General features: G+C 36.4%; 1 protein-coding gene across 6 annotated transcripts in view; it reads right to left on the minus strand.

Annotated features, from left to right (window-relative positions):
• Positions 1–12320, minus strand: part of KCNT2 (potassium sodium-activated channel subfamily T member 2) — a 428512-nt gene that overhangs the window by 181520 nt on the left and 234672 nt on the right. For all 6 annotated transcript variants that reach the window (XM_044943221.2, XM_025286125.3, XM_025286126.3 and 3 more), the window contains exon 13: positions 3704–3812. In XM_044943221.2, the coding sequence (XP_044799156.1) occupies positions 3704–3812 (109 nt within the window). The remainder of the gene's footprint in view (positions 1–3703; positions 3813–12320) is intronic.

Raw genomic sequence — 12320 nt, forward strand, 5'->3', positions numbered from 1 at the left:
TGTATTAGTTTTGCCAAATTTCTTTTCTTTTTTTTTTCTTTATTCTGCTCTTCAGACGTTAATTCCACCACTACATCTTCCAGCTCACTGATTTATTCTTCTGCTTCAGATATTCTGCTATTTATTCCTTTTAGAGTGTTTTTAATTTCAGTAATTGTGTTGTTTGTCTCTGTATGTTTATTCTTTAATCCTTCTAGGTCTTTGTTAATTGATTCTTGCATTTTCTCCATTCTGTTTTCAAGGTTTTTGATCATCTTTACTATCATTATTCTGAATTTTTTTTAGGTAATGTACCTGTTTCCTCTTCATTTATTTGGACTTCTGTGTTTCTAGTTTGTTTCTTCATTTGTGTAGTATTTCTCTGCCTTTTTATTATTATTATTATTTTAGTGTATTGTGGTTGAGGTCTCCTTTTCCCAAGCCTCAAGGCTGAATTCTTTCTTCTTTTTGTTTTCTGCCCTCCTAAGGTTGGTCCCAGTGGTTTGTGTAAGCTTTGCATAGGGAAAGATTTGTGCTGAGTTTTTTTGTTTGTTTGTTTTTCCTCTGATGGGCAAGGCTGAGTGAGGTGATAATCCTGTCTGTTGATGATTGGGTTTGTATTTTTGTTTTGTTTGTTGTTTAGATGAGGTTTCCTGCACAGGGTGCTACTGGTGGTGGGGTGATATTGGGCCTTGTATTCAAGTGGTTTCTTTTGTGTGAGTTCTTAGTATTTGATACTCCCTAGGGTCAGTTCTCTGGTAGTGTAGGGTACTGGAGTCAGTGCTCTTACTCCAAAGGCTCAGGGCTTGATCTCTGACAAGGATGAGTTCAGCTGTAGGGTTGGAGGTACACTGACTGGATTAAATTTCTACAGCCTGGTTTCCTCCTGACATTTAATTTACACACTTTCCATCATGAGGTAAGAAATGTGATGTCTGAAGTTCCAAATCTCTGCTCTGCTCCCAGCTATGAGCACCTCCTCCTCTGCTGTTCACTGCCTGGTGATCCTCCTTCTCAGCTGGGCCGACTGTCTGGCTCCCACCACTGGGGCTACTCTGGCAAGAGGCCCGGGGTGCACCCTTGTCCTCCAGCAGACCTCCTCATCTTCCTCGTCTTCCCTGCTCAGGCCTCCCCCTCTGGTCTGTTTGCCCTGCCCACCCCTGGGAACCAGCTGGGAGACCAAGACACTTCAGCTTCAGTGTGGGCCCACCCCCTGTTGTTTTTAATTTTTGATTTAGGAAACAGGTTTAAAGAAGCCCTGGTACCATCCAAAATCATTTACATGCTCAGAATCTCTCATTAGTCCTTTAAAAATATTCTTTAAAACAGATTCTAAAATGCCACCAGAGATGAAAGTGCCAACATCCGCTGGATCATGAATAAAGGAAGAGAGTTCCAGAAAAACATATATTTCTGCTTTATCGACTATGCCAAAGCCTTTGACTGTGGGAATCACAATAAACTGTGGAAAATTATGAAAGAGATAGGAATACCAGACCACCTGATCTGCCTCTTGAGAAATCTGTATGCAGGTCAGGAAGCAACAGTTAGAACTGGACATGAAACAATAGACTGGTTCCAAATAGGAAAAGGAGTACATCAAGGTTGTATATTGCCACCCTGCTTATTTAACTTATATGCAGAGTACATCATGAGAAATGCTTGGCTGGAAGAAACACAAGCTGGAATCAAGATTGCTGGCAGAAATATCAATAACCTCAGATATGCAGATGACGCCACCCTTATGGCAGAAAGTGAAGAGGAACTAAAAAGCCTCTTGATGAAAGTGAAAGGGGAGAGTGAAAAAGTTGGCTTAAAGCTCAACATTCAGAAAACGAAGATCATGGCATCTGGTCCCATCACTTCATGGGAAATAGATGGGGAAACAGTGGAAACAGTGTCACACTTTATTTTGGGGGGCTCCAAAATCACTGCAGATGGCGATTGCAGCCATGAAATTAAAAGACGCTTACTCCTTGGAAGGAAAGTTATGACCAACCTAGATAGCATATTCAAAAGCAGAGACATTACTTTGCCAACAAAGGTTCGTCTAGTCAAGGCTATGGTTTTTCCTGTGGTCATGTATGGATGTGAGAGTTGGACTGTGAAGAAAGCTGAGCACCAAAGAATTGATGCTTTTTTTTTTTTAATTTAAATTTATTTATTTTAACTGTTGAACTGTGGTATTGGAGAAGACTCTTGAGAGTCCCTTAGACTGCAAGGAGATCCAACCAGTCCATTCTAAAGGAGATCAGTCCTGGGTATTCTTTGGAAGGACTGATGCTAAAGCTGAAACTCCAATACTTTGGCCACCTCATACAAAGAGTTGAGTCATTGGAAAAGACCTTGATGCTGGAAGGGATTGGGGGCAGGAGGAGAAGGGGACGACAGAGGATGAGATGGTTGGATGGCATCACTGACTCGATGGACATGAGCTTGAGTGAACTCCGGGAGTTGGTAATGGACAGGGAGGCCTGGCACGCTGCAATTCATGGGGTCGCAAAGAGTCAGACATGACTGAGCGACTGAACTGAACTGAACTGAACTGAAAAGAAAATGCCACCAAAGTTGAGTCATTGCTTTACTTCCGATACTTCTTTAGAAAAAAATGATGTCATTAGTAGGAAGACTAAAAGATGACTCAGAACAAATTGAATAGCAATAATTTCATGGTACTCTTATCACTACTTTAAAACTTCTTAGTGTTTATAAGTGTTAGTCACTCAGTCGTGTCTGACTCTCTGCGATCCTATGGACTGTGGCCAGCCAAGCTCCATGATCCATGGAATTCTCAAGGCAAGAATAGTGGAGTGGACAGCCATTCCCTTCTCCAGGGGGATCTTCCTGACCCAGGTATTGAACCTGGGTCTCCTGCATTGAAGGCAGATTCTTTACCATCTGAGCCACCAGGAAACCCAGTGTTTATAAAATTGCATTTAAATATCATACAGTAATAGATAAGCATTGTAAGATGTGTGAATCTTCTGAAGGAAATACATTTTGCAAATACATACTTAAAATGATTTACTTTTTAAAGACTTTTGACGTTTTAAACCTTTAAGGTTAAATTTTATCCAAAAAAAAGTTTCTTATATTTGAAGAGAAAAAAAAGTACATAAATTATCTCTGGATCAAAATTAGTTCCTCCAGAAGCACTTAGGAAATGATACAGTACCATTTTATTGTTCAATTTTCTAATAGTTTAAAGCATAATCTCATGTGGATAATTATTTTAAAAGCAGCACTTGTATGAAAAATTCATGTGTATCTTTTTCTTGAATTGTTTTCAATATCTACCCTCAAATTAAATCTATTTAAATTACCTGAATACATTATATTATTCTATTCTATGGTAAGTTTATATGTATATAAAATAACGTATAGCAAAGTGTTATCTATCTATCTATCTATCTATGTAACATTTAAAACTTGTGTCTATATTTCATACTCAACTATCAGAGCTAATCTAATTAAGCTTACTAGAATGTTCAGCAAGTTCAGTTACCAAAATCACCAAGTTATATAAAAAAGTAAGGACTTACCACAAAGATTCACATTTTAAAGTGAATTAATTCTCTTATAACAAGTAGATGATAAAAAATAAATCCTGTTTTACAGAAACATGGATATAATTAACTACCACTAATTTCAGAAGCATAACTCTTACAATGACAATAAGAATTTGAGGAAAGGTTTAAAGGATCTCATTTGAGGTCAAACTTACCAGCAAATTTGATATGGAATTTATTTTCAGGCTTTAAGATCTGGACATACAAAGGGCAATTTGGAGCAAAATCTTTTACAGCCCATGCTCTTAAAATTGTTTGGTGATCCTGAAATGATAAAACCCAAAATATCATGAGATGAACTGAAAGTGTTATAATATTAAGTAAAATTTGTCAATCAGTGTGTGAAATGGTCACATCTACAGTTTAAACCTAAGCATATGAAATCATTCATTGAGAGTTCTTACTATTAAAGATAAGATAACTTGCTAATTTTATGGTGGTGGTTTAGTCACTAAGTCATGTCTGATTCTTGCAATCCCATGAATTGTAGCCCACCAGGCTCCCCTGTCTATGGGATTTTCCAGGCAAGAATAATGAAGTGGGTTGCAATTTCCTTCTCCAGGGTATCTTCCAGACCCAAGAATTAAAACTGGGTCTCCTGCACTGCAGGCAGATTCTTTACCAACTGAGTTACAAGAGAAGCCCAATTTCTATAAAAGAGATCAACAATACATAATTCAATTAGTACTAATTGTCAACACTTAGAAATTAGCAGAGATTAAGAGGAATGCCTTTGACAAGGATAAAAATAATTTTCCCAGAAAATAATTAAGGGGTAGAAACCAGAAATGTGGCAAAATTGAGTTTGTAATAACAATTTCCATGGGAAAAAGATGGACGTAAAATAATTTTAACATAGACTGTAAAAGGGCAATGACTGCAGAGACCATTTGTGAGAACACATTAGTTTACTTTTTACTATATGGTAGTAAAGATAAAAGAATTTTGACTTTGTGTGTATTGGAAGAAATCAATAACTTTCAGATATTAAAAAAGTAACAGAAAAGTTGTTTTTTTTTTTAAGAAATGCTAAGATTGAGAAAGGAAGTGAATATCATGCTTACCATGAAATCTTACATATAGTATCACCCCATAACTGATTTAACTGAATAAATCAGCTTGATTTAATTGAATAAATCAAAGCAAATTACAACTGTCCTTCAGTTTCCAGGACTCTCTATGCATAACAAAATATGAGGATGCTCAAGTTCTTCATGTAAAATGGTACAGTATTTCCTAAAGGAAATCAACCCTTAATACTCATTGGAAGGACTGATGCTGAAATGCCAATACTTTGGCTGCCTGATGCAAAGAGCTGACTCATCGCAAAAGACCTTGCTGGGAATATTGAAGGCAGGAGAAGAGGGCAGCTGAGAATGAGTTGGTTAGACAGCATCACTGACTCAATGGACAGGAGTTTGAGAACACTCTAGGAGGTAGTGAAGGACAGGGAAGCCTGACATGCTGCAATTCATGGGATCGCAAAGAGTCAGACACAAGTTAGTCACTGAACAACAACAATTTGCATATAACCTATGTACCACCTCCCAAATACTTTGAATCATCTCTAGATCACTTATAATATTTAGTACAATGTAAATACAATGTTAATAGTTGCTGCCAGCCAGTAAATTCAAGTTTTGCTTTTTGAAAATTTCTGGAATTTCTTTTTCAAATATTTTGATCCAAACTTAGTTGAATCCAAGGATGCAGAACTGTCAGATACAAAGGGATAACTGTATTAGAAAAATTCACTAAAGTTAGATACATTCTATTTATTTACTTTTTTACTGAAGTATAGTTGATATACAACATTATGCAAGTTACAAGTGTAAAATATAGTGAGTAACAATTTTTAAAGGTTTGTATCTCATCTATAGTTATTATGAGACATTGACTATATTGCCTGTATATATATCCTTGTAGCTTATTTTATACCTAATAGCTTGTACTTCTTAACCCTACCCTGAAATTGCCCCTCCTTCACTGCCTCTCCCTACTGGTAACCCTACCTTATTCTCAATAAATATTATTCTCTTTTTTTGTTATATTCACTAGCTTGTTGTATTATTTAGATTCCATATATAATGATATCATAAAGTATTTGTCTTTGTTTGACTTATTTACTGAGTACAATACCCTCCAAGTCCATCTATGTTGTTGCAAAAGGTAAATTTTCATTCTTTTTATGACAAATTTTCATCTTTTCATTATGTGTGTGTGTGTGTATATATATATATATATATATATATACATACACCACATCTTCTTTATCTTTTCATTTTTTGTTAGATACTTGGGTGCTCTATATCCTGGCAATTATAAATAATGCTTTTATGAAAAGTGGGATGCAGGTGTAATCTTCAATTAGTGTTTTTGTTTCTTTCAGATATATATATACCCAGGAGTGAAACTGCTAGGTCATATGGTACTTCTATTTTTAGTTTTTTGAGAAACTTTCATACTGTTTTTGACAGTGGCTGCACCAATTTACATTCCCACCAACAATGTACAAGGATTCCATTTTTTTTTCACATCCTCGCCAACAATTATTATTTATATTCTTTTTGATAATAGCCATTCTGACAGGTGTGGGTGATATCTTATTGTGATTTTGATTGCATTTCCCTGATGATCAGTGTTACTGAATAACTTTTCATGCTGCTGTTGGCTATCTGCATACTCTCTAGCCAAAGAAATAAGACGAGAAAACAAAATAAAAGAAACCAAATTGGAAATAAAGTGGCAAAACTTACTGTCTGCAAATAACCTGATACTTTACATAGAAAATCCTAAAGATGCCAGCAGAAAATGACTCTAGCTCATCAATGAATCTAATAATGTTTCAGGATACAAAATTAATATACAGATATCTGTTGCTTTTCTATACACTAATAACAAAATATCAGAAAGACAAGATTTATCATCACATCAAAAGGAATAAAATATCTAGGAATAAACCTCCCTAAGAAGGTAAAAGACTTGTGCTCTGAAAACTACACGATGCTGATGAAAGAAAGTGTAAATCATACAGATGAAAAGATATATTGTATTCTCAGATTGGAAGAATTAATATTATTAAAATGACTGTAATCTCCAAAGCAATCTATAGATTCAGTGCAACCCCTATCAAAATACCAATGGCATTTTCACAAAGCTAGAATAAATAACTTTAAAATTTGCATGAATACAAATGACCCCAAATATTCAAGACTATCTTGAGAAAGAAAAACAAAACTGGAGGAATCACACTCTCTGTCTTCAGATTATACTACAAACTAGAGTAATCAAACCAGTACAGTACTGGCACAAAAACAGACTCATAGATTAATGGAACAGAATAGAGATACAAGAGATAAACTCACATACATATGGTCAATTAATAGACATCAAAGGGGGAAAATATATACAAAGGATAAAAGACAGTCTCTTCAACAAGTAGTGCTGGGAAAACTGGATAGTTACATTTAAAAGAATGAAATTGGAACATTCTCTACCACTAAACACAAAAATAAGCTCAAAATGGATTAAGACCTAAATGGAAGATCAGCAACCATAACACTCCTGAACAAAAACATAGGCAAAACATTCTTTGACAATAAACTGTAGTAATTGTTTTGGATCTATTTCCTAAAGTGAATGAAATAAAAGCAAAAACAAACAAATGGGACCTAAACTTAAAAGCTTTTGCACAGCAAAGGAAACCATTGGCAAAATGAAAAGATAAACTACAGAATGGGAGAAAGTATTTGCAAATTATATGACCAGGAAGGTTGATATCCAAAACCTATAAACAGTCCATACAATCCAACACCAAAAACCAAACAAGCTGAATAAAAAAGGGACAGAAGACTTGAATATATATTGTTTTCAAAGAGGACATGCACATAATAAGTGTAGCACTGTCTGTGTAATAGCCGCTAGCCACATGTGGCTCTTTAAACTTAAAATTTAGTAAAATTAATTAAAATCAATAATTAAAGTCCTTTATCACACTAGCTACATGTCAAGAGTTCAAAGCAACATACAACAAATTCAATCTATATTAGAATAGTGGAGATATAGAATACAGAGGATTTTCATCATCATAGCAAGTTTTATTTGACACCACTATTAGGGAAACAGAAGATTAAAAATACAAGTAGATTTGAGGGACTATCTGTGCAAAAAGAATAAACTGTAATCAATGGTTTGTAACTTTAAGTCACATGAAAGTTAATGAATAGAAAATGAGAATTCTTTAGGTGAGCAATGTGTGCCTTCCAGAAGGTAACAATGAGCTGAAAATGGTGTGGTAGTTAATTTCATGAATCAACTTGACCAGTTCATAGTGTGCCAAGGTATTTGGTTAAACATTGCTCTGGCTGACTGGGAAATCCCAGAAGAGACAGAGAAAAGAAACTAAAAATTGTGTGTATAAATTTACACATTGGCTGACACCTGAACGGCGTATGCATAGGGCAGAATAAAGGCAATCTGAACTAAGATTTGAATCACTGCCAACAGCAAGGGTGATCGAGTTTGCCTTTTGAGTTGAATCAAATTAACTTCTTGCTAGAACAAGAATAGCAATATTGTTAGAGGAGTACAAGAGAATCCAAGGCTTCACCCCAAAGCATGATAAACAGAATACAATACAAAATTACTGAGTATGTGAAGTGGCAGAAAAATGTGACGTATTTTCATGGGAAACAAATAAACAATACCCAAGAGCTGCTAGCATATAGATGATCAATGTAAAGATGATTAGACAAAGATTAAAGCAGCTCCTGTAATCAGTGAGGTGAAGGAAAATAATGCTTCTAATAATCAGAGAAGAAAATCAGTAGAGTAACAGAAAATATTTTAAAAATTAGATAGAAAACTAAAATATCTGAAAAATATTCACCGGATGGATCATGAAATAGATGAAAGTGAGAGGAAAGAGTCAATGAACATGACCACAGATCAGTAGAATTTATCCAATTTGAAAAACAAAGAAAAAAGAAACAGGAAAAGGAACAGAGTTCAGGGACTTTGGGAACAAATGTGAAAACATCTTAAGTAATGTAATTGGATTCCCAGGGAAGAAATAAAAGATAAATTAGAGCAGAAAATTATCTGAAGAAATAATGGTCAGAAATGGCTCAATTTTATGAGACACAAAGTTAGAATTTAAGGAATGCAGCAAAGACCAAACTATGTAAACAAAATGATAACCACACCTAAGAACACTGCAGTCAAACTGTTGAAAATCAAAGATACAGATACTATCTTGAAAGCAGCCAAAGAAAAACAGTCATAGGACCAAAGATTCTCATCAAAATTATGGAAATCAGGTGACAAAGAAATAACAAACTAAAGTTTAGAATGAGGAGGAAATAAAACAAACTGTGAAACCAGAATTTTATGTATAGAGAAAAATCCTTCAAAAAGGTGATATAAAGGACTTTTCCAATAATAAAATCTAAGAAAATATATTTGTAACGGTTAGAAAATGATAGACTTTTTTTTTGTTTTACTATTTTAAGTATGCTTTGCTAATTTATCTATTGGACATTATTTAAGATGACACAAAAGGAAGTCATGAAACTTAAAATAATATTTGTAAATAAATATTTATAGGCAACTGAATAAAGACAAAAGATTTATTAGAGAGAGTAAAAAGTTTTGCAGCAAATTGGAGAACAAATCTTTCCTAGAAACACTAGAATGTGTTAGTTTATAAAAAATTCTTGCTAAAAGTAATTCTTGCATTTAGAATTACAAATGCACAGAAAACAAAGTAAAGACTGCATTATATTAAACTTAAAAGCACCTGAGTAAAATGGTCCGTCTTGTTCACAATTAGGTTGTCTTATAAACTGTAAGATTGGACTACATATATAGGTTTCTATAATGTAAGAGATGAAATTCAATTACAACACAAAGTATCTATAGCATATATTATCTACCATTAGTTAGTTTGATTTTATGACTGAATTAAGGAAATGCAACCCACTCCAGTATCCTTGCTTGGGAAATCCCATGGACAGAGAAGCCTATCAGGCTATATTCCATAGGCTCTTGAAAGAGTCAAATACAATTAAGCGACTAAACAAGGAAACTACAAAATTTCATTGAAATTACTTGCAACTGATACCTTTAGAGAAGCAGGGTTCAAATTTGATATATACTTATACATACAAAAGTAAGTCAGAATTTTCTTCAATAAAATGGTGGTGTTTTTAGTTGCTAAGTCATGTCACTCTTTTGCAACCCCATGGATGGGAGCCCGTCAGACTCCTCTGTCCAACGGATTTTCCAGGCAAGAATACTGGAGTGGGTTGCCATTTCCTTCTCCAGGGGATCTTTCTGACCCAAGGAGAAAACCCATGTTTCCTACATTGGCAAGAAGATTCTTTACCACCGAGGCACCAGGGAAGCCCTCTAAAATAAAATAGTTGAAAACAAAACATATAACCAAAACCCCTAAGATACAATAACTTTAAAATATGTTGCTGCCCTTTTAGACTAACAGGTTACTAGAAAGCAAATGATCAAGCCACTGTGTTTTAATCAAATACCTATAGGCTCAGCCGGAGAAGACAATGGCACCCCACTCCAGTCCTCTTGCCTGGAAAATCCCATGGATGGAGGAGCCTGGTAGGCTGCAGTCCATGGGGTCACTAAGAGTCAGACACGACTGAGTGACTTCACTTTCACTTTTCACTTAGATGCATTGGAGAAGGAAATGGCAACCCACTCCAGTGTTCTTGCCTGGAGAATCCTGGGGATGGGGGAGCCTGGTGGGCTGCCGTCTATGGGGTCACACAGAGTCGAGCACGACTGAAGTGACTTAGCATAGCATAGCATAGGCTCAGCAATAACTCAGTCTTCAAAAATAATCTGCATCAGAGGAAAGATTTATTAAAGGAGCCTCAGCTTAGCATTCTGGACCTTTATATCAAAACTCAGAGGACTGTTAGTATAATTTTATCTTCCTGCCATTTTTAAACAGAAAAGTTTTATATTATGTATGGGGCCCATTAAAGAGGAAAACCACAGGCTCAAGATGGTATCACTTGGTGATGTGCTAAAGCCCACCACGCCAATCCTAGATTTAATACCTAACCAGACAGCACTTATGACCTTCACCAGAAGTGTAATCTTAATCAAACAGTTTGGAATTTCTTGGTCAGCAGCAATGAAGTAAGAGGTCTCTTGGGCCCTGCTCCTACCCCCACAGGAAGAGGAAGTAATCTGCAAGGTAAGATCCTTGCTTCTGGATCAAAATATTCCTCTCTTTCCTTTGCTAATGAGTTTCTGGATCCACTCTCCTTTCTATAAAATCCTTCATTTTTTCTATCATTCATCAGAGCTCCCTTCTAGTTGCTAGATGGATGCTTTCCGATTCATGAATCACCTATCAAAACCAATTAAATCTTCAAATGTGCTGGGTTGTATTTTGTTTTTTGATGGACCAAAACATTATCCTGGATTCCAGTTTTAAGGTTATTTGTACTCCCCTGATCTTTACAATGACGTCTCAGGAACTGTAATCCTAATTTTGGATTTCTGAGAGTATACTAATTCTCACAGACATGTACTGGCAAAATCCTGACTGCCTGTGAGAAATTCTAGATACAACGTTCTGAGAATGTTACTGGAAACCTGGGGACTGAGCAACAAGGTAACTGGAGTCAATTCACATGCTTACTTTCTCTTTACTTAGAGAGACAGCATCTATTTGGAACTGTTCTTCTCAGAGCTGAAATTCTATATTGTTTTCTAGTGCTTGTTGGTATGAGTGCCAGTCATTTAGCCAAAGCCCTATATCCCTTATGGAGAAGGAAACGGCAACCCACTCCAGTATCCTTGCCTAGAGAATCCTGTGGTCAGAGGAGCCTGGTGGGCTACTGTCCATAGGGTTGCACAGAGTCAGACATGACTGATGCGACTTAGCACTACATCCCTTGCTGCTGCTGCTGCTAAGTCGTGTCAGTTGTGTCCGACTCTGTGCAACCCCATAGACGGCAGCCCACCAGGCTCCCCCGTCCCTGGGATTCTCCAGGCAAGAACACTGGAGTGGGTTGCCATTTCCTTCTCCAATGCATGAAAGTGAAAAGTCAAAGTGAAGTCGCTCAGTCGTGTCTGACTCTTAGTGACCCCATGGACTGCAGCCTACCAGGCTCCTCCATCCATGGGATTTTCCAGGCAAGAGTACTGGAGTGGGGTGTCATTGCCTTCTCCCACTACATCCCTTAAATGAAACCTTTTCATTATGTAAGTCCTCTCCCAAGTTCTGGGGAATTCACAGGTGGTGCTGGTGATAAAGAATTTGCTGGCAATGCAGGAGACATAAGATATGCAGGTTCAATTTCAGAGTCAGGAAAATCCCCTGGAGTAGGAAGTGGCAAACCACTCCAGTATTCTTGCCTGAAGAATCCCCAGAGGAGCCTGGTGGACTATAGACCATGGGACTGGAAAGAGTCGGACGCAACTGAACGACTAAGCACACACCCCTTAACACCAAATCCAACTAGAGACTGTAATCCTCTTGAGTCTCCCTCATCTATTTATTCTTTTTAAACAAAGTTATGTCCAAATGTCTCAAAATTTCATAAAAATCATTGACAAATGTCAAGTGAATAATAATGAATGTGATTCACAAAAAGGATAGGCTCTCTTGAAACTACATAACTGAAGTCCAATGAAGAATTAGTCAAGAATTTGCCAAAAGGTATTTCTGGTGAGACTAAAATACAAATTATACTAGTGAACCCCAGGAGTCTTAGCAAGTTTAATAGTCAT

The sequence above is a fragment of the Bubalus bubalis genome, chromosome 5 (assembly GCF_019923935.1).
Source record: "Bubalus bubalis isolate 160015118507 breed Murrah chromosome 5, NDDB_SH_1, whole genome shotgun sequence".
Lineage (NCBI taxonomy): Eukaryota > Metazoa > Chordata > Mammalia > Artiodactyla > Bovidae > Bubalus > Bubalus bubalis.